General features: G+C 40.3%; 1 protein-coding gene across 1 annotated transcript; it reads left to right on the top strand.

The window, feature by feature from the left end:
* The first annotated feature begins 68 nt into the window (after window positions 1-68).
* LOC115132354 (voltage-gated purine nucleotide uniporter SLC17A9-like) lies at window positions 69-17831 on the top strand. Its single transcript, XM_029664931.2, has 13 exons — window positions 69-605; window positions 5585-5782; window positions 5965-6104; window positions 6194-6293; window positions 6437-6561; window positions 6883-6979; window positions 7146-7242; window positions 7403-7490; window positions 7592-7626; window positions 14563-14678; window positions 14822-14877; window positions 15166-15195; window positions 15325-17831. The coding sequence occupies exons 1-13, from the start codon at window positions 472-474 to the stop codon at window positions 15492-15494; spliced, it is 1386 nt and encodes a 461-aa protein (XP_029520791.1). The 5' UTR covers window positions 69-471; the 3' UTR covers window positions 15495-17831.
* The last annotated feature ends 357 nt before the right edge of the window (window positions 17832-18188 follow it).

The following is an 18188-nucleotide window of genomic DNA, read 5'->3' as shown; positions in this document are numbered from 1 at the left end:
GGCCTTATACAGTAGGTAATGTTTGACAATCCATTAAGAGCATTGTTTCCTGCATTGTGTAGCCTTGCTGCTCAGGTTAATTTATTTATTGTGAATGTGCAATTTCGGCATAGAAGTGATGAATAGTAGGTCACCAGTTGAAGCATTGGCTCACTACTGCAGCGGTCGTGGAATCTGAGGGCGCGTTCTAAATTGTAAACCCTCGCGATCACACATTGTTGATTGGCTGCCGCTATTTACAAACTAGACGAGCTGGAACGCGTTCTGTGTTGCACTGATTGCAAGAAACCAGTCATTCAGCCAGCCAAGCTGTCAGAGAGATATGCATGTTTCATGTTGCCCACTAGTTTTACCTGTCCAGCTTGTTTCCCAAGGCTGTGTCCATATTTTATTTAATCAAAGCGCACGTTTCCCGACGAAATCTACGTGTAGAGCTGTGGACGGTGAATTTGAAAATACACCAGACATTGAATGGCATTGTGGCAAATATTTGGTGAAACTAAACATAACTTGGAAGTTCCCGGGAAAAATATTCCTAACAAAGTATTCGCACACAATGGTTCGGAGGGAGAGGAACCACAGCGGCAGACTGCGATATGGCCCCGGTAAGGAGTTGGATTATGCTTTCGGTGCTTTGCCTATGGCAGAAGCTGAAAACGTCTTCACTGTAGCGGTTACGTGGTGAAAATAGACATGTCAAGCAATGTTTTTTTTATAATACATAAAAGTATCAAAGTATTTGGTATTGAAATATACAGTCCTGGCCAAAAGTTTTGAGAATGACAAATATTAATTTCCACAAAGGTTGCCGCTTCAGTGTCTCGATATTTTTGTCAGATGTTACTATGGAATACTGAACTATATTTACAAGCATTTCATAAGTATCAAAGGCTTTTATTGACAATTACATGAAGTTGATGCAAAGAGTCAATATTTGGGTTTACAGTGTTGACCATTCTTTTTCAAGACCTCTGCAATGGCATGCTGTCAATTAACTTCTGGGCCACATCAGACTGATGGCAGCCCATTGGAGTTTGTCAGAATTTGTGGGGCTTTGTTTGTCCACCCGCCTCTTGAGGATTGACCACAAGTTCTCACTGGGATTAAAGTCTGGGGAGTTTCCTGGCCTTGGACCAGGAAAGTACAGTCAATGTTTTGTTCCCGAGTCACTTAGTTATCACTTTTGCCTTATGGCAAGGTGCTCCATCATGCTGGAAAAGGCATTGTTCGTCACCAAACTGTCCCTGGATGGTTGGAAGAAGTTGCTCTGGGAGGATGTGTTTGTACCATTCTTTATTCATGGCTGTGTTTACATTTACATTTAAGTCATTTAGCAGATGCTCTTATCCAGAGTTCTTAGGAAAAATTGTGAGTGAGCCCACTCCCATGGCTGAGAAGCAACCCCACACATTAATGGTCTCAGGATACTTTACTGTTGGCATGACACAGGACTGATGGTAGTGCTCACCTTGTCTTCTCCGGAAAGGGGATTCATCAGAGAAAATTACTTTACCCATGTCCTCAGCATTCCAATCCCTGTACATTTTCCAGAATATCAGTCTGTCCCTGATGTTTTTCCTGGAGAGAAGTGGCTTCTTTGCTGCCCTTCTTGACACCAGGCCATCCTACAAAAGTCTTCGCCTCAGTGTGCGTGCAGATGCACTCACACCTGCCTGCTGCCAATCCTGAGCAAGCTCTGTACTGGTGGTGCCTCGATCCCGCAGCTGAATCAACTTTAGGAGACGGTCCTGGCGCTTGCTGGACTTTCTTGGGCGCCCTGAAGCCTTCTTCACAACAATTGAACTCCTCTCCTTGAAGTTCTTCATGATCCGATAAATTGTTGATTTAGGTGCAATCTTACTGGCAGCAATATCCTTGCCTGTGGAGCCCTTTTTGTGCAAAGCAATGATGATGGCACGGGTTTCCTTGCAGGTAACCATGGTGGACAGAGGAAGAACAATGATTCCAAGCACCCCCCTCCTTTTGAAGCTTCCAGTTTGTTATTCAAACTCAATCAGCATGACAGAGTGATCTCCAGCCTGGTCCTCGTCAACACTCACACCTGTGTTAACGAAAGAATCACTGACATGATGTCAGCTGGTCCTTTTGTGGCAGGGCTGAAATGCAGTGGAAATGTTTTTGGGGGATTCAGTTCATTTGCATGGCAGATAGGGAATTTGCAATTAATTGCAATTCATCTGATCACTCTTCATAACATTCTGGAGTATATGCAAATTGCCATCATACAAACTGAGGCAGCAGACTTTGTGAAAATGTATATTTGTGTCATTCTCAAAACTTTTGGCCACGACTGTACATATATATTTATATATATTTAAGTAATAAGCCCCGAGGAGGTGTGGTAAATGGCCAACATACCACAGCTAAGGGCCGTTCTTAGAATGACACAACGCGGACTGCCTGGACACAGCCCTTAACCGTGGTATATTGGCCATATATCACAAACCCCAGAGGTGCCTTATTGCTATTATAAACTGGTTACAAACAATTAGAGCAGTAAAAATAAATGTTTTGTCATACCTATGGTATACGGTCTGATATAACATGGCTCTCAGTCAATCAGCATTCAGGCAGGGCTCAAACCACACAGTTTATAAATACACTGCTCAAAAAAAATAAAGGGAACACTAAAATAACACATCCTAGATCTGAATGAATGAAATATTCTTATTAAATACTTTTTTCTTTACATAGTTGAATGTGCTGACAACAAAATCACACAAAAATTATCAATGGAAATCAAATTGATCAACCCATGGAAGTCTGGATTTGGAGACACACTCAAAATTAAAGTGGAAAACACTACAGGCTGATCCAACTTTGATGTAATGTCCTTAAAACAAGTCTAAATGAGGCTCAGTAGTGTGTGTGGCCTCCACGTGCCTGTATGACCTCCCTACAACGCCTGGGCATGCTCCTGATGAGGTGGCGGATGGTCTCCTGAGGGATCTCCTCCCAGACCTGGACTAAAGCATCCTCCAACTCCTGGACAGTCTGTGGTGCTACGTGGCGTTGGTAGATGGAGCGAGACATGATGTCCCAGATGTGCTCAATTGGATTCAGGTCTGGGGAACGGGCGGGCCAGTCCATAGCATCAATGCCTTCCTCTTGCAGGAACTGCTGACACACTCCAGCCACATGAGGTCTAGCATTGTCTTGCATTAGGAGGAACCCAGGGCCAACCGCACCAGAATATGGTCTCACAAGGGGTCTGAGGATCTCATCTCGGTACCTAATGGCAGTCAGGCTACCTCTGGCGAGCACATGGAGGGCTGTGCGGCCCCCCAAAGAAATGCCACCCCACACCATGACTGACCCACCGCCAAACCGGTCATGCTGGAGGATGTTGCAGGCAGCAGAACGTTTTCCACGGCGTCTCCAGACTGTCACGTCTGTCACATGTGCTCAGTGTGAACCTGCTTTCATCTGTGAAGAGCACAGGGCGCCAGTGGCAAATTTGCCAATCTTGGTGTTCTCTGGCAAATGCCAAACGTCCTGCACGGTGTTGGGCTGTAAGCACAACCCCCACCTGTGGACGTCGGGCCCTCATACCACCCTCATGGAGTCTGTTTCTGACCGTTTGAGCAGACACATGCACATTTGTGGCCTGCTGGAGGTCATTTTGCATGGCTCTGGCAGTGCTCCTCCTTGCACAAAGGCGGAGGTAGTGGTCCTGCTGCTGGGTTATTGCCCTCCTACGGCCTCCTCCACGTCTCCTGATGTACTGGCCTGTCTCCTGGTAGCGCCTCCATGCTCTGGACACTATGCTGACAAACAAAGCAAACTTTCTTGCCACAGCTCGCATTGATGTGCCATCCTGGATGAGCTGCACTACCTGAGCCACTTGTGTGGGTTGTAGACTCTGTCTCATGCTACCACTAGAGTGAAAGCACCGCCAGCATTCAAAAGTGACCAAAACATCAGCCAGGAAGCATAGGAACTGAGAAGTGGTCTGTGGTCACCACCTGCAGAACCACTCCTTTATTGGGGGTGTCTTGCTAATTGCCTATAATTTCCACCTGTTGTCTATTCCATTTGCACAACAGCATGTGAAATTTATTGTCAATCAGTGTTGCTTCCTAAGTGGACAGTTTGATTTCACTGAAGTGTGATTGACTTGGAGTTACATTGTGTTGTTTAAGTGTTCCCTTTATTTTTTTTGAGCAGTGTATATATAAATAATTTTGAATTGCTTATGTTAAGCAAACCAGATGGCACCATTTTCTTGTTATTTTCATTAACGGATAGCCAGGGGCACACTCCAACACTCAGGCATAATTTACAAAGGGAAGCATGTCTGTTTAGTGAGTCCATTTAGTGAGTATTTTTACTTAATTACTTTACACCACTGTAAACACTTATCTTGTGTTCAATATGTGTTTCGGTAGCCTGGTCCCAGATCTGTTTGTGTGATCATGTCAACGGCAGCGTAGCCTAGTGGTTAGAGTGTTGGACTAGTAACCGGAAGGTTGCAAGTTCATACCCCCGAGCTGACAAGGTACAAATCTGTTGTTCTGCCCCTGAACAGGCAGTTAACCCACTGTTCCTAGGCTGTCATTGAAAATAAGAATTTGTTCTTAACTGACTTGCCTAGTTAAATAAAGGTTAAAAAAAATAAAAAAAAATAAAAAACTCCCTGTCATTCCAGTGACAAGGAGCTGACAGGATAACACAAACATATCTGGGACCAGGCTAGAGTTTCTGTGTGTTCACAACATTCACAATGGTTGTTAGAAGCTCCAATGTGAAAGTAGATTTAGATCTTGGTCACACTTTCAATTAATTTGCACATATTTGTAGTGTTTTACTGCTCTATGTAACTTAACAGAAGTATCTAATATTAAACTAGATCCCTGTTTGTCTTTAAATTAGACATCACACAAAATATAATAAAACATATTTTAGCTTGCTCTGTCTGCTGAAACTTTTATCCAATGCTGGTGGCTTCATTAAGGCCCTTCACTTGATGTAGTCAGAAAAACTGGTTTGCTGTCTTCTCTACTGATACATAGTGCTGAGCTATTTGTGCTTTTTGAGGTTGGTTCAGATTCAATATATTTTTTAAACACCCTGAAACTACTTCCTACGGCTATGCTCTATGTCACCTCACTGTCTGCATTATTATTGAGTAGAATAAATCAACTCAGACCAAGACAAGTAAATGACCAATGGATTATTGTAATTGTAGTTAATTACCAAATGTGCAGAATATTGGTCTGTTGGAAACTACAACTCCCTACTACATAGCACAGTTCAGGCTGGATCTTTATCTCTAGAGAAACTATGCGATGTGCGCATTGAGTTCACAAAATATATTTTTTTAAACGAAATGGAATTCAAATCATTGAACTGATGTCAGTCAGTTGTTGTTTAAAAGTTGTTTAAAAAACGAAAAATAACTGAAATTTTGGTTAATCGCTCAGCACTACTGATACATGATGTTCTGTAGGGGATGAAATGATAATAGACCAATTATCTGTTTTTTTACATATAGTGTAATGTAGATTATCAGTATTATCATCCATCATTACCTCTCCCTCTCTTTCTTGCTATTTGCCCCCAGACCATTGGCTCAAAAGTGGACGGTGATGCTCTTCTTGGGCACGTGTCTCCTTTACTGTGCCAGGATGGCCATGCCAATCTGTGCTGTCAACATGGCCACCACATTTGGCTGGAGCAAGACGCAGTCGGGTGTGGTAATGGGGGGCTTCTTCTGGGGTTACTGCTTCACTCAGGTGCTGGGAGGTCATGTCAGCGACAGGTGGGTCAACCTCTGGTGGTCTGAATGAGAGAAACAATGGCTACCTATTGGGATTGGGATTTGTATTATTTGAGCTTGAGTGATTGCCTGTTATATAATGTCCATGTTAGAAGCTGGAAATCACATTTCTTGTGTGCTGTGAAGACTGCTCTGACTCTGCTCATGATTGTTTGTTTTGCCAGAATTGGTGGTGAACGGGTCCTACTTCTTGCCACTACATCCTGGGCTTCCATTACAGCATGCACCCCTCTGTTGGCGCAACTGGGCATCAGTTCCCTCACCTCCATGACGGTGGCCAGATTCCTTATGGGGCTATTACAAGGTGAGAGGGTGGAAACAGAGAAAGTCTCTACCCTCTGTCTCCTCTTTTGGAATGGTTTGGTAACTTTGATAACAGCTGCTTTCTCTCAGGTGTCCACTACCCCTCTTTGGCCAGTCTTTGTTCCCAACGAGTGGATGAAGGGGAAAGAGGCTTTCTGATGAGTACCATGGGCAGTGGCTCTTATATGGGGTAAGTTATACATGTAATAACTGAACACAGGTCTCTAATTATACCAACATCCATCTCTGATTTATAATTTAATCATAAATAGCTTCATCTGAAATATGTTCTAAATGCTTCTTCCTCATTGTGCTTCTATGCTTGTGAGTCAGAACACTGATGGTGGGAGGACTGGGGTCCGTGATGTTGGAACGCTATGGCTGGGAGAGTGTGTTCTATGGCGCTGGTCTGCTCTCGGGACTGTGGTCATTGACTGTGTGGAGATTTCTACTGAGAGGTACTCTAGGGTAGCAATATAATAATCTATAGAACTGGTGCTTTGTGCATGAATATATTTTGTTTTAAAGAATCAAAAATGTGCATTGGATGTGTTGTATGTAATAATTGTTTCATTGAATTAAGTGGTTGTTCTAGGTTCTAGATTTCATATGAGGTAGGCTTCTATAATATATTTCTAGTTTGAAAGTATCTACAAAATGTAATGCATGTATTATACATGTTAGTTGTTTCACTGAATGACGTGGTTGTTATGTATGATTCAAGAGGTTGGCTGCTATAATCATACTGCTTTATATGGTAATGTGTGTTTCGGTTGCAGGTCAAATGAACACAATCCAAGTGCTGTCAAGCCATGGATCCAGTTCGGGTCTGTCAAAGAAACGCTGGCTAAAAATGTTCAAACAGCCCTCTGTGTGGTACAGCTTAAATTTTTGCATATATTGATTGTGGATGTAATACAGTATGGCACGTGGATGTTATGCAAATGTTTTGCAACTTCTTTTATTTACCTTGATGTTGCCTGCTTGCCTGGCTCTACTGCTTTTTTTAGTCTCTTGTTCTCCCTCTTTCACATCTCTTCAGTGCCATGGTTTTTGCTCACCTATGCTTCAGCAGTACTTGTTACTCATTGATGTCATGGCTACCAACCTTTTTCAAAGATACATATCCGCACGCCAAGGTATTAAACCTTTATCTCTTCAGCCACTTTCTTTACCTTATATCCAAAAAGCATGTCTTACCTATACTGGCCTTCTTCACCCAAAATAATAAATAGTGTAACCATTGCAATTTAGTGTAATCTGTATTGTAACTCATAATTCTAATATATGTTATTCCAGGGATGGGTGTGTAACGTAATTCCATGGTTGGTTGCAATCGCATCTGCGCTCTTTGGAGGCATAATTTCGGATCACCTCATTCAGCAGGGTACAAGAATGACAGATTAGAGTACAACATTTGTTTGTTTTGCTGCTTCCTTAGTAAGTGATTGAAGCCATTTCATAGTAACAGACTGTTTTTTGTTCTAGGATTTCGAACATCATCTGTTAGGAAGATGATGCAGGTAAGCCTACCTGGTTTAGAATCGCTAACTTCTATTCTTGTGTAACTGAACCCAATATTCAGTGGTTTGTGGACAGAGAAAAAGTACAGGTATACATAAGAGATTTGTTCAGACAGGTTAGAGCTCCCCATTTTCATGCCAGACAAGGCAATCAGACATATCCTTGGGGCTCAGGCAATTATTTCCCCTGACTAACATACAGTGAGGTCTGGAATTATTGACACCCTTGAAAAAGATTAGCAATAATGACTGTATAAAATGGATAATGAAAAAACTGTTAAAAAATTATTATAATAATTTAAACATTTGCTCAGAGAAAGATAATACTTTTTTCTCAAAAAGGTAGGGGTGAAAATTATTGACACCCTTAAAGATTCTTATAAATAAAGTAGTCAAAGTCTAGTCTTTGGTCCCATATTCCTAGCACGCAATGAATGGCTACATCAAGCTTGTGACTCTACAAACTTGTTGGGTGCATTTGCAGTTAGTTTCGGTTGTTTCAGATTATTTTGTACCCAATAGAAAGTAATTGTAAAAATGTATTGTGTAATTTTAGAGTCACTTTTATTGAAAATAAGAATAAAAAAACTTCTACATTAATGTGGATGATACCATGATTATGGATAATCCTGAATGAATCATGAATAATAATGATTGATAAATACAGAGGGTCAAAGATCATACCCCTAAGACATTATCAATAACAGGGAGGTTAGCATGTCTTATCTGTGACACTCTGTAACTTTCTCACGGTTCATTCAGGATGATCCGTAATCATGCTATCATCCACTATAATGACATACAACATAATGACATAATGACATACAACAATATATATATATATACTTTTTTTCCATTTTATTTCACCTTTATTTAACCAGGTAGGCTAGTTGAGAACAAGTTCTCATTTGCAACTGCGACTTGGCCAAGATAAAGCATAGCAGTGTGAACAGACAACACAGAGTTACACATGGAGTAAACAATTAACAAGTCAATAACACAGTAGGAAAAAAAAGAGTCTATATACATTGTGTGCAAAAGGCATGAGGAGGTAGGCAAATAATTACAATTTTACGGATTAACACTGGAGTGATAAATGATCAGATGGTCATGTACAGGTAGAGATATTGGTGTGCAAAAGAGCAGAAAAGTAAATAAATAAAAACAGTATGGGGATGAGGTAGGTAAAAATGGGTGGGCTATTTACCGATAGACTATGTACAACTGCACTGATCGGTTAGCTGCTCAGATAAAAGATGTTTGAAGTTGGTGAGGGAGATAAAAGTCTCCAACTTCAGCGATTTTTGCAATTCGTTCCAGTCACAGGCAGCAGAGAATTGGAACGAAAAGCGGCCAAATGAGGTGTTGGCTTTAGGGATGATCAGTGAGATACACCTGCTGGAGCGCAGGTGACATTAATGACATGAAATCATTTGAAACACGATCAAAACGAACTGCAAATGCATCCAACAAGTAGAGTAGAGTCACAAGCTTGATGTAGTCATTGCGGGATAGGAATATGCTACCAAATACTGAACTTTTGACTACTTTATAAGAATAGTTAAGGATGTCAATCATCTTGATCCCTATGTTTTTGAGAAAAATTATATAATTTCCCTTTTTTTTCATACAATATAGCTCAGTATTTGAATTATTTATTTTATACAGTCATTATTGCTCATCTTTGTCAAGGGTCTCAATAATTTCTTATCTGACATAACAGGATTAGTTAGAGTTCAGTGGCTTGTGAAAGTTTTCACCCCCATTGGCATTTTTCCTATTTTGTTGCCTTACAACCTGGAATTGACATGGACTTTTACATTTACATTTAAGTGATTTAGCAGACGCTCTTATCCAGAGCGACTTACAAATTGGTGCATTCACCTTATGACATCTGATGTCATCCAACTTAAATACTGATCAATTGTTTTGGGAATTTTAAATTCCCCTGACTGTTCAGGGTTTATTTTGATAATTGTTAGTTCTCAAAGATGATATTATATTGCTACTTAAGTTTATATTCCCGAAAATGTAGATCTCTCTCTACATTTTACACATACACTACCAGTCTAAAGTTTGGACACACCTACTCATTCCAGGGGTTCTGTATTTCTACTATTTTCTACATTGTAGAATAACAGTGAAGACATAAAAACTATGAAATAACATATGCAATCATGCAATAACTCAAAAAATATAATTTACATTTGAGATTCCTCAAACACTCATGGCATTCTCTCAACCAGCTTCATGATGTAGTTACCTGGAATGCATTTCAAGTTCATTTCTAGAATTTCCTTCTTAATGCATTTGAGCCAATCAGTTGTGTTGTGTCAAGGTATGGGTGGTATACAGAAGATAAGGCTATTTGGTTAAAGACCAAGTCCATATTATGGCAAGAAAAGCTCAAATAAGCAAAGAGAAATGACAGTCCATCATTACTTTAAGACATGAAGGTCAGTCAATCCGGAAAATATCAAGAACTTTGAAAGTGTCTTCAAGTGCAGTCGCAAAAACCATCAAGCACTATTATTAAACTGGCTCTCATGAGGACCGCCACAGGAAAGGAAGACCCAGAGTTACCTCTGCTGCAGAGGATAAGTTCCTTAGTTAACAGCCTCAGAAATTGCTGCCCGAATAAATGCTTCACAGAGTTCAAGTAACAGACACATCTCAACATCAACTGTTCAGAGGAGACTGTGTGAATCAGGCCTTCGCCAAACAGAAGAACAGACATGCTTAGGCCAAGAAACACAAGCAATGGAACATTAGATCAGTGGAAATCTGTCCTTTCGTCTGATGAGTCCAAATTTGAGATTTTTGCATCCAACCGCTGTGTCTTTGTGAGACAAAGTATAGGTGAACAGATTATCTTTGCCTGTGTGGTTCCCACCGTGAAGCATGGACGGGGTGGTGTGACAGTGCTTTGCTGGTGACAGTCAGTGATTTATTAAGAATTTAAGGCACGCTTAACCAGCAGGGCTACGACAACATTCTGCAGCAATACGCCATCCTATCTGGTTTGCGCTTAGTGGGACTATCATTTGTTTTTCAACAGGACAATGACCCAACACACCTCCAGGCTGTGTAAGGGCTATTTGACCAAGGAGAGTGATGGAGTGTTGCATCAGATGATCTGGCTTCCACAATCACCCGACCTCAACTCAATTGAGATGGTTTGGGATGAGTTGGGAATGTTTTATTATTCTCCTGACTGTTCAGAAATTATTTTGATGACTGATAGATTATATTAAATAAATAAAAAACATATTTTATACATCCTTATTTGTTTTTTGCTGTTTAAGTTTACACTGAAAGCAATTTTACATTCTGAAAATGCATTATAGTGCTCAGCATTTGTGGGAACTCCTTCAAGACTGCATTCCAGATGGAAAAAAAGCATTCCAGATGAAGCTGGTTGAGAGAATGCAAAGCGTATGCAAAGCTGTCATCAAGGCAAAGGGTGGCTACTTTGAAGAATCTTAAATATAAAATATATTTTCATTTGTTTAACACTTTTTTGGTTACTACATGATTCCATGTGTTATTTCATAGTTGATATCCACACTATTATTCTACAATGTAAAAAAATTGTACAAATATAGAAAAACCCTTGAATGAGTAGGTGTGTCCAAACTTTTGACTGGTACTAATATATATATATATTTTATATATATTTTTTTTTTACAGTTTGGAATTAGGCGTCCCGAAAACACGCTTACGGAGACAAATCCCTTGCAGCTACGAGTGTGATGCTGTTAAACATAAAATATATCAACAAAAAGCCTCCTAGTATATCCTCAGTAAGAAAAGGGAAATGGCGAATAAAAAAAAGAACATGGATAACTTTTGGGGGGTATTTTTTGGGGTATTTCAATTCTCATGGTTATTCCCAACCTTCATCGAAGGTATAGGTTTGTTTCAGGGAAAATATGAATGAGACCATTTTGTCGTGAAATCATATTGCAATTGTTTGAATAAAGGCAATTGTGTGTTGAAGCTTTGGTTTCAATTGGGTAGCAGATTAAACTTCGCAACAGCATTTCAACAAACGCCATGGAAACGGAAAGGAAAAACAACCAACCAACAAAAAAAACCTCCTTAGACAACAAACTTGTTCTTGGTGGTGGAACCACTCTTGGTGGCAGTGTCCGCGTGTGATTGATATCCGATGATCACTTTTGGGGGTTTGTGTCATTTGATGTACACAGCATGCATACCACTTTGAAGATGCAAATAGTTTTTTCTTGTGAAACAAAGAAGAAATAAGATAAAAAACTGAAACCATGAGCATGCATAACTATTCACCACCCCAAAGTCAATACTTTATAGAGCCACCTTTTGCAGCAATTACAGCTGCAAGTCTCTTGGGGTATGTTTCTATAAGCTTGGCACATCTAGCCAGTGGGATTTTTGCCCATTCTTCAAGTTCCAGCTCCTTCAAGTTGGATGGGTTCCGCTGGTGGACAGCAATATTTAAGTCATACCACAGATTCACAATTGGATTGAGGTCTGGGCTTTGACTAGGCCAATCCAAGACATTGAAATGTTTCCCCTTAAACACCACACGTGTTTGCTTATTTTCTTCTTTAAGCAATGGCTTTTGTTCTGGCCACTCTTAGGTAAAGCCCAATTCTGTGGAGTGTACGGCTTAAAGGGGTCCTCCTTCAGGGTTATCTTTGGTCTCTTTGTTGCCTCTCTGATTAATGCCCTCCTTGCATGGTCCATGAGTTTTTGTGGGTGGCCCTCTCTTGGCAGGTTTGTTGTGGTGCCAAAATATTACATTTTTTTACAATGGATTTAATGGTGCTCCGTGGGATGTTCAAAGTTTTGGATATTTTTTCATCACCCAACCCTGATCTGTACTTCTCCCCAACTTTGTCCCTGACCTGTTTGGAGAGCTCCTTGGTCGTCATGGTGCTGCTTGCTTGATGGTCCCCTTGCTTAGTGGTGTTGCAGACTCTGGGGCCTTTCAGAACAGGTGTATATTTACTGAGATCATGTGACATATCATGTGACACTTAGATTGCACACAGGTGGACTTTATTTAACTAATTATGTGACTTCTGAAGGTAATTGATTGCAACAGATCTTATTTAAGGGCTTCATAGCAAAGGGGGTGAATATATACAGTTGAAGTCGGAAGTTTACATACACTTAAGTTGGAGTCATTAAAACTTGTTTTTCAACCACTTCACAAATGTATTTTTAACAAACTATGGTCTTGGAAGTCGATTAGGACATATACTTTGCATGACACAAGTCATTTTTCCAACAATTGTTTACAGACAGATTATTTAACTTATAATTCACTGTATCACAATTCCAGTGGGTCAGAAGTTTACATACACTAAGTTGACTGTGCCTTTAAACAGCTTCGAAAATTCCAGAAAAATATGTCATGCTTTCTGATAAGCTAATTGACATCATTTGAGTCAATTGGAAGTGTACCTGTGGATGTATTTCAAGGCCTACCTTCAAACTCAGTTCCTCTTTGCTTGACATCATGGGAAAATCAAAAGAAATCAGCCAAGACCTCAGAAAAAAATGTGTAGACCTCCACAAGACTAGTTCATCCTTGGGAGAAATTTCCAAACTCCTGAAGGTACCACGTTCATCTGTACAAATAATAGTATGCAAGTATAAACACCATGGGACCACACAGCCGTCATACTGCTCAGGAAGGAGACGCGTTCTGTCTCCTATAGATTAATGTCCTTTGGTGCACCAAGTGCAAATCAATCCCAGAACTAAAGCAAAGGACCCTGTGAAGATGTTGGAGGAAATAGGTACAAAAGTATCTATATCCACAGACAAAGATCGTACTTTTTTGAGAAATGTCCTCTGGTCTGGTGAAACAAAAATAGAACTGTTTGGCCGTAATGACCATTGTTATGTTTGGAGGAAAAAAGGGGAGGCTTGCAAGCCGAAGAACACCATCCCAACCGTGAAGCATGGGGGTGGCAGCATCATGTTGTCGGGGTGCTTTGCTGCAGGAGGGAGAGGTGCACTTCACAAAATAGTTGGCATCATGAGGCATAAGGACCACAAAGTCAAGGTATTGGAGTGGCCATCACAAAGCCCTGACCTCAACCCCATAGAAAATTTGTGGGCAGAACTGAAAACGTGTGTGCGAGCAAGGGGGCCTACAAACCTGACTCCGTTACACCAGCTCTTTCAGGAGGAATGGGACAAAATTCACTCAACTTATTGTGGGAAGCTTGTGGTAGGCTACCCGAAATGTTTGACCCAAGTTAATCAAAAGGCAATGCTACCAAATACTAATTGAGTGTATGTCAACTTCTGACCCACTGGGAATGTGATGAAAGAAATAAAAGCTGAAATAATTCATTCTCTCTCCAATTGTTCTGACGCACCACTTTTCAGTTTTGTTTTTTTGAGAATTTTTGAAACAATACATTTTTTTCATTTCAATTCACCAATTTGAACTATTTTGTCTATGTCCATTACATGAAATTCAAATAAAAATCCATTTAAATTACAGGTTGTAATGCAACAAAATAGGAAAATGCCAAGGGGGGTGGATACCTTTGCAAAGCACTCTATCTCTTGAAATGGGGAATTTAAGTTAAAGTGGCACTCCAGTCTATTTTTCACCTCTTTATCACCTGATTTACTTTACAAAAGGTATTGACATAGCACAAGTGGGGGGTGTGCTTTTCCTCTTTAGTTCTCTATTGTTCCTCAAGCAAGGGTGAGGCTGATGACATCACAGATTCCCATCAAAATTACTCCTTAAATGCCCTACTCCCTTGAAGTTTGCACTTGTGTCTAAAAAACACAATTTTGTTCAAAAAATAAATAATTTACCCTTCAATGTGTGTACTTTACTGTCTTTATACTTTGGTTATCGCTTTTCGCTAGAGGACATCTTTAAACAAGTCGATCAGTGTGTTTCTCTCTCTCCTCATACAGTTCATGGCCATGGGTGTGTCCAGTGTGTTCCTCCTGCTACTCTGCAGGCCACTCTCATTCCCTTCCGCTGTGATCTTTGTCTCTGCTGCTGTGGGCCTGGCCACCTTCAACAGCAGGTGTGTTTCTGTGTGTGTTCATGTAACATGATTCAATCCACATAATAGAGGTATACCCGTATTACTGGATGAGAAGGGTAACTTCTCATCCAGTAATATAGTTATTAGTATACTAACCCGTTGCCATTGTCCCCATGTGTTAGTGGTGTGTCTGTGAATGTACAGGACCTAGCCCCATCGTGCGCTGGAGCCTTGTTTGGTCAGTTTTTTAAAACAATTTTAAAATTGAACCTTTATTTAACTAGGCAAGTCAGTTAAGAATTAATTCTTATTTACATTGACGGCCTACACCTGCCAAACCCGGACATCGCTGGACCAATTGTGCCCAGCGTCGTCTGGGTTTGGCCGTTGTAGGCCGTCATTGTAAATAAGAATTTATCTTAACTGGACACTGTCAGTGTCTTTGGGTATCATTGTCTTCCTGTTCCATTTTGATTGACAAACAAATATTTTGTTCCCAAAAATGAATATATTTTTTTCTCCACAGGATTTATGAATATGTGTGGAGCTTTCACAGGTAGGTATTAAATATCAATCCCCCATGTATACTGTACATCAGAATGATATAATGCTCACGGTTAAGTGTATTATAGGTATATGTACTGTATTTGACTGTGTAAATGAGACCAGTTTGTGTATCCCACAGGTCTGGTGCTGGTCTATGTTTCTGGATACCTGATTGAGGTCACAGCTTCCTGGGGTTACGTGTTCTCACTCTTCACAATGGTGAATACCATGGGCCTCGGAGTATTCCTCATGTTTGGAGAAGCCAACCGTGTGGACTTGTGGAATTTGTCTGAAGTCACTCGTGTATGACCCACACAAAGACACTGCCAATAACTTAGTGTGTATATCTGTGTAGGCTATAATGTCAGTCTAACAAAATGGTTTGTGTAGAGAATTGCAGGCCTAACTACAATGTGCCTATGAAAAAATGACTTGTTTCTGACATGTTTTAAATTATGCCTTCGTGCACCAGGTCTGAGAATAAGATGGTTTAAAATATTTATAATTCAATGTTGCTTCACTTGGTAGAACTTTGAAAACATTATCTATTGTCCCTGAAATTGAAAAGCGAAACAAGACAACAGTAAACATGTCATCCCCCATGAATGATGCAGCGACCCCCATTGGACCAATTGAGATATCTTGTGTGACTAACACATTTTAGTTGACCACAGATGAGCTTTTATATATCTAACAATGAAAATAAATGTCTTTAAAAATGGAGGGCAGTTAGCCTGGGTACCAGTCCAGGTCTTGACATTCAGGTAAATGTGCCAGTGGCACACTGGGCCAGTACCAAGTGAAAACTACTGGCCTGAATTTTAAAATTACTGACCCAGGCCAAGATATCAGGAAAGCACGCAGAATTTAAATCTGGGTGATTTCACGTTTAATTTGCAGTTTGGGCAAATACCTTATATTATAGCCAACCATAAAATCACATATTTATTTACACTGATTGTTTGGAAAACAAAAATAAAACCATGCCCCCCTCTCAATGATGACATATAGCCTATATTAAACCGTTTAAAATGTAATATTCCCCTCCAAAAATTAGCCTAGTAACATATTGATGAAAAGCAATATCTTTAGATGGTCCATATGATCAGGCAGGTGTGCTATTTTAGCAATAAGCATGATCACCTGTCTGACCCATTATCATGGCTATATGGCTGAAGCATGAGGTTGCTTCTCTACATGGTTTACCCCAAAGGGCTAATCATTAGTCACAGACTAAATATGACCTTGTTGCTTGTATAATGTCTTTAAAAAAACTCCCACTGGCATTCATAAAATCATGTAATTGTTATGTTTATAAATAGTGTAATTGTGTGAACTGTACAGTTAATAGAGGCCTACGTAAAACACATGCAAATGGCAGACGCAGTAACTTTTTAAAATTGTCATGATAGACACTAAAGATTGTAAAACGCTGCCAATTGGAGTTGAGAAATAAATTATAGCCCTGTACCGCTGGGATCCCGCTCTTTTCAATCATTTCCATCAAAAAGGTTGTATTTTCCAGAGATTGCATTTAAGATTGTTGCGCAGAGACTGGGTTTATTAGAACAGATGTATTTCTGCGCAGCAATCAGCAGTGTCCATAGTTCTGCGCTCTTGCCACCTGACAGTTGATATTCAACGAATAAATAAACGACATTGCTCATGAACAGCTTCGGGAATTAATCTGATTTTTAAACAATTATATAGGCCTAGACTACAGCATAGCATTATTACAATATTGATTTTTGTATTTAACCAACAAGTGATTTGTGTAAATAGGCTAATGTTCATGTATTGACAAGCAAGCAGCTCCATAGTGTAGGCCTACATGGTCCGTGGACCTTACATAAAACCTTTATTTGCTAATAATGACATCGCTATGTCTGATATGAAAAAAGACTGAAAGGTGGAGGACTTTTGAATGGCGTGCGGATGTTCAACAATGAATTGATGGGCTTCCCGCATCCACTTAGACGGGTGTATCCAGGAAGTTGAGGAAGGGCGTCACTTGAGATGAACAGGGAAGGCTTTGACATTATTGACACCGCTTGGAAGCAGGTTGATAACAAGTGTGAAGCGTCAGTTGTTGGGAAGATTGTGAATGTATGATTACAAGTAGCTTTTAAATAGCCTATATATTTTTTTTAAATGTAGTCTACTGTCCCAAGCGGGCCATATGAAAGCTTGATTAACTGGCCAGGTCAGCCGGTAGCCCTGAATGTCGAGTTTTGCAGTCTCTAGCTAATCCACTCCTTATATAGCCTATACTCCATGTCATGTGCCAAATAAAAAACGCCACCTGCTGGAGAAGACAGATTTTGTTCCGAGTTATCCCTCTCGCTTAGCCTATTCCTCTCTGGTGGGACTCACAAATATCAGTTAATAACTATAGCTCCCGCCTTGGGCCAATTAGTGTAATTTTGTAAATGCCGGATTTCAATGGAAAAACGCATAATTCACCCACCTTTCGTAAACATCGGGCCAGTGCTGTCTGAGATATCTCATGTGACTAACAGATGGAGAGACAGAAGGACAATGGAGACCGATCCACAATCCCTCCCCGATTTAACCTTGGGGGACAATAAACAAAGCTAGTAGAAAGCAACTTTACGAGCATCAGTGCAGTTTCAGCACCATAGCCAGTGGAGAGTGACTATGGTAATGACAAATCAGTAGGTGCGACACATCATTCGGGGCATCCTGTTTTGAGCCCCACCTGTTTAGCCCCCCAACAGTAGCTTTGATGGGACTGATCATGTCAACATCATACTTTCAATTTCTTAGCTAGCAAGCTAGACAAGCAGTCATCATCATGAATAAAGTCGACAATGTACTGGCAAATCCTTTCAATCCTTGTCATATGAAGAGAAAGTATAGCTAAAACGTAGCTATTGGACATAAACAATACACAACAAGTTGGAAATTGCAAATGTAGTATGATCTAATATAAGGACGCGCGACAACGAGGTTCTAGCTCCAGCCTGTTTATTAACCTAACCC

The sequence above is a fragment of the Oncorhynchus nerka genome, linkage group LG7 (genome assembly GCF_034236695.1).
Source record: "Oncorhynchus nerka isolate Pitt River linkage group LG7, Oner_Uvic_2.0, whole genome shotgun sequence".
NCBI classification, from domain to species: Eukaryota; Metazoa; Chordata; class Actinopteri; order Salmoniformes; family Salmonidae; genus Oncorhynchus; species Oncorhynchus nerka.
The sequence above is the reverse complement of the archived record's forward strand: the minus strand, read 5'-3'. Positions and strand labels throughout refer to the sequence as shown.

Coding starts and splice junctions, on each gene's coding strand:
- LOC115132354 (XM_029664931.2), top strand. CDS start 472: ATGGCATTGTGGCAAATATTTGGTGAAACTAAACATAACTTGGAAGTT. Junction 606..5,584: donor CAGACTGCGATATGGCCCCG/GTAAGGAGTTGG, acceptor ATTTGCCCCCAG/ACCATTGGCTCAAAAGTGGA. Junction 14,878..15,165: donor GTGCGCTGGAGCCTTGTTTG/GTCAGTTTTTTA, acceptor TTTTCTCCACAG/GATTTATGAATATGTGTGGA.